The sequence below is a fragment of the Zeus faber genome (genome assembly GCF_960531495.2).
Source record: "Zeus faber genome assembly, chromosome: 13".
NCBI classification, from domain to species: Eukaryota; Metazoa; Chordata; class Actinopteri; order Zeiformes; family Zeidae; genus Zeus; species Zeus faber.
This window is the reverse complement of record NC_137198.1, coordinates 16,324,391-16,326,600: the sequence shown is the minus strand read 5'-3', so window position 1 is coordinate 16,326,600 and position 2,210 is coordinate 16,324,391. Positions and strand designations below refer to the sequence as shown.

The following is a 2,210-nucleotide window of genomic DNA, read 5'->3' as shown; positions in this document are numbered from 1 at the left end:
TCACATTTCCTGTAGTCTTTTATGAGGGGAGTATGTTTTATCAGAGCTTTCTGTGAATAGTTTTTTAACAGCACGGCACAGTTTGAATGTTTCAAACTCTCAACCATCGGTGCACAGCCCATATGTTTAGGGGTAGAAAAAGTAAAAGCTTCGTAATTAAATATCGAGCACAAAATCAGTGTCCACTGAGCCAGAAAAAAAAAAAATAATAATATAGCCTGAGCTTTGATTCCACATCAACTAAAACAGAGAAATTTCTTCCACCCGCCTTTAGAAAGGGCTTTCAGACGATCCAGCAGCTTCTGTCCTTCAGAGCTCTTACTGGTCTTGTCCCTGATGGCGGCAACTATGGCGAAGTCAAACACCTCTTTCAGGTTTGTTTGCGTCAGTGATGAACACTCCACATAGTAACAAGCTTTTATCGTCTTTGCCATCTTGTGTGCCTGGGAGTAGTGCACTGCTCTGAGTCCTCTCCGGTCCAGACTAATGAGAGTGTCCACGTCGCGGTGAAGGTCAGACTGAGTTCCAACCAGAACGATGGGAGCGGTCGGACTGTGGGCCCGGATCTGCGGGATCCACTTGGAGGAAATATTGTCAAAGGAAACTGGGTTGACGACGCTGAAGCAGAGGATGACGACATCAACATGTGCATAACAGAGGGCCCGAAAACAATCAAACTCCTCCTGTCAAAGACAAAGTGTGACAGTTAAAGGACCAAATTAAGTGCATATATGTGCAGCATTCAAAATGTCCAAATATAAAATCATGTGTTTCTTAGAAATGTACCTGTCCGGCTGTATCCATCAATCTGATGCGAGTTTGAACCCCATTCACGTGAACCAGGCCTGCAAGTCATTAATGGTTGAGTGGAATAGACATCATTTTTGTACGAAAAACATTATTTGAGTTCAAAGATTAATGTGGGAATTCTATATATATATATATATGAAGTGTGTGTGTGTGTGTGTGTGGTAGTTTTGGATATTGCAGTTCTACATTTACTTACCAGAAAACACATCAAAAGTGGTCTGTGTGTATTCCTTTGAGTAGCTGTTGAAGATGTAACCTGTGATCATGCTGGTCTTCCCCACAGCTCCATCTCCAATCAACATGATTGTCAGTGGTTCCCTCAGTCTGGAGGGTTCCTGCAGGACCTGGGAGGACTGTTCCATCTCCTCTTTGGTGATGCATGCAGTGTATCGTTATAGTATTGTATTAGAACTAATCCAGCAGCCGAAGCGTCAGCCTACAGGCGCTCTGCATTGTTAATAACACTTAGGGGCTCTTGGTGGATGGTGATACTCCAAGGGCCCATTTGGCCAGAACAAGGGACACCTCCGATTCGAAAGAACAAAGGCGCCCAATCAGAGGAGCCCCCCAAAACATTTACATGGCTTTACCCTTTAATGTGGACCTGTCTAGAATTCGTTTAAAGACTAACTCTACATTCAACCAGATAAACAATGATCATTTGCAGACTCGATGCAGGGCTTTGTTTCTCTTTAATTTGATCAGATAAGTAAATCTCCTTGTGAACTAAACGGATCAGTTACAGCATAAACCACAGAAGCAGAGCATTAACTGTAATTTGACACCATCGTTGAACTAATTCAAGGTGTTGTAGTTAGACGTGTCTCAGGGGGGCGCTGTTGCTTTTAAAAAATATATTAAATTATTATTATTATTATTATTATTATTATTATTATTAGAAGCAGAACACACACACACACGATACACAAACATAACAGCCAGGGGTACAATATTACAGATAGATCTATTTTTAAATACATTTTTCATAGCCTTCAAAGCCTTTTTGCCTTTTAACTGGGAAGTGTCACTGTCCACTGCAACATTTAATGCGATGCAGTTTGGAAAATACAAAAATATCATTTCAAATATTAATTTCACTTCATGTACCGATTTAATTGTGCAATTTGAATTAAAACACCAATCAAACTGGGTGCAGTTTCCATCAAACACAATTGCAACTTAGTTGTAAAGATTGCAAATACAATATAGGCAAAAAAATATATATATATACAGTGTATGTCATACAAATGTATTGTTCCTTATCTTAGCCCGCAGCACATTGTAGAGCATTGTGCTGGAAAGTATTTGCTTCCTGTTTGTCCCTCACCCTGCTCCCCTCATCCCTCTCTTCCCTCTCCCTCTCCCTTCACTCCAGGTGCTGCTTTAGTCCCAGTGGAAGG

At 41.0% G+C, this 2,210-nt stretch overlaps 1 protein-coding gene across 1 annotated transcript; it reads right to left on the bottom strand.

The window, feature by feature from the left end:
- Window positions 1-236: 236 nt before the first annotated feature.
- Window positions 237-1,172, bottom strand: LOC307238876 (rho-related GTP-binding protein RhoU-like; the record flags this gene model as incomplete). The annotated part of the gene is made up of 3 exons (XM_080012030.1): window positions 237-683; window positions 787-845; window positions 1,007-1,172. The coding sequence occupies 3 exons, from the start codon at window positions 1,170-1,172 to the stop codon at window positions 237-239; spliced, it is 672 nt and encodes a 223-aa protein (XP_079868156.1).
- Between the last annotated feature and the right edge of the window lie 1,038 nt (window positions 1,173-2,210).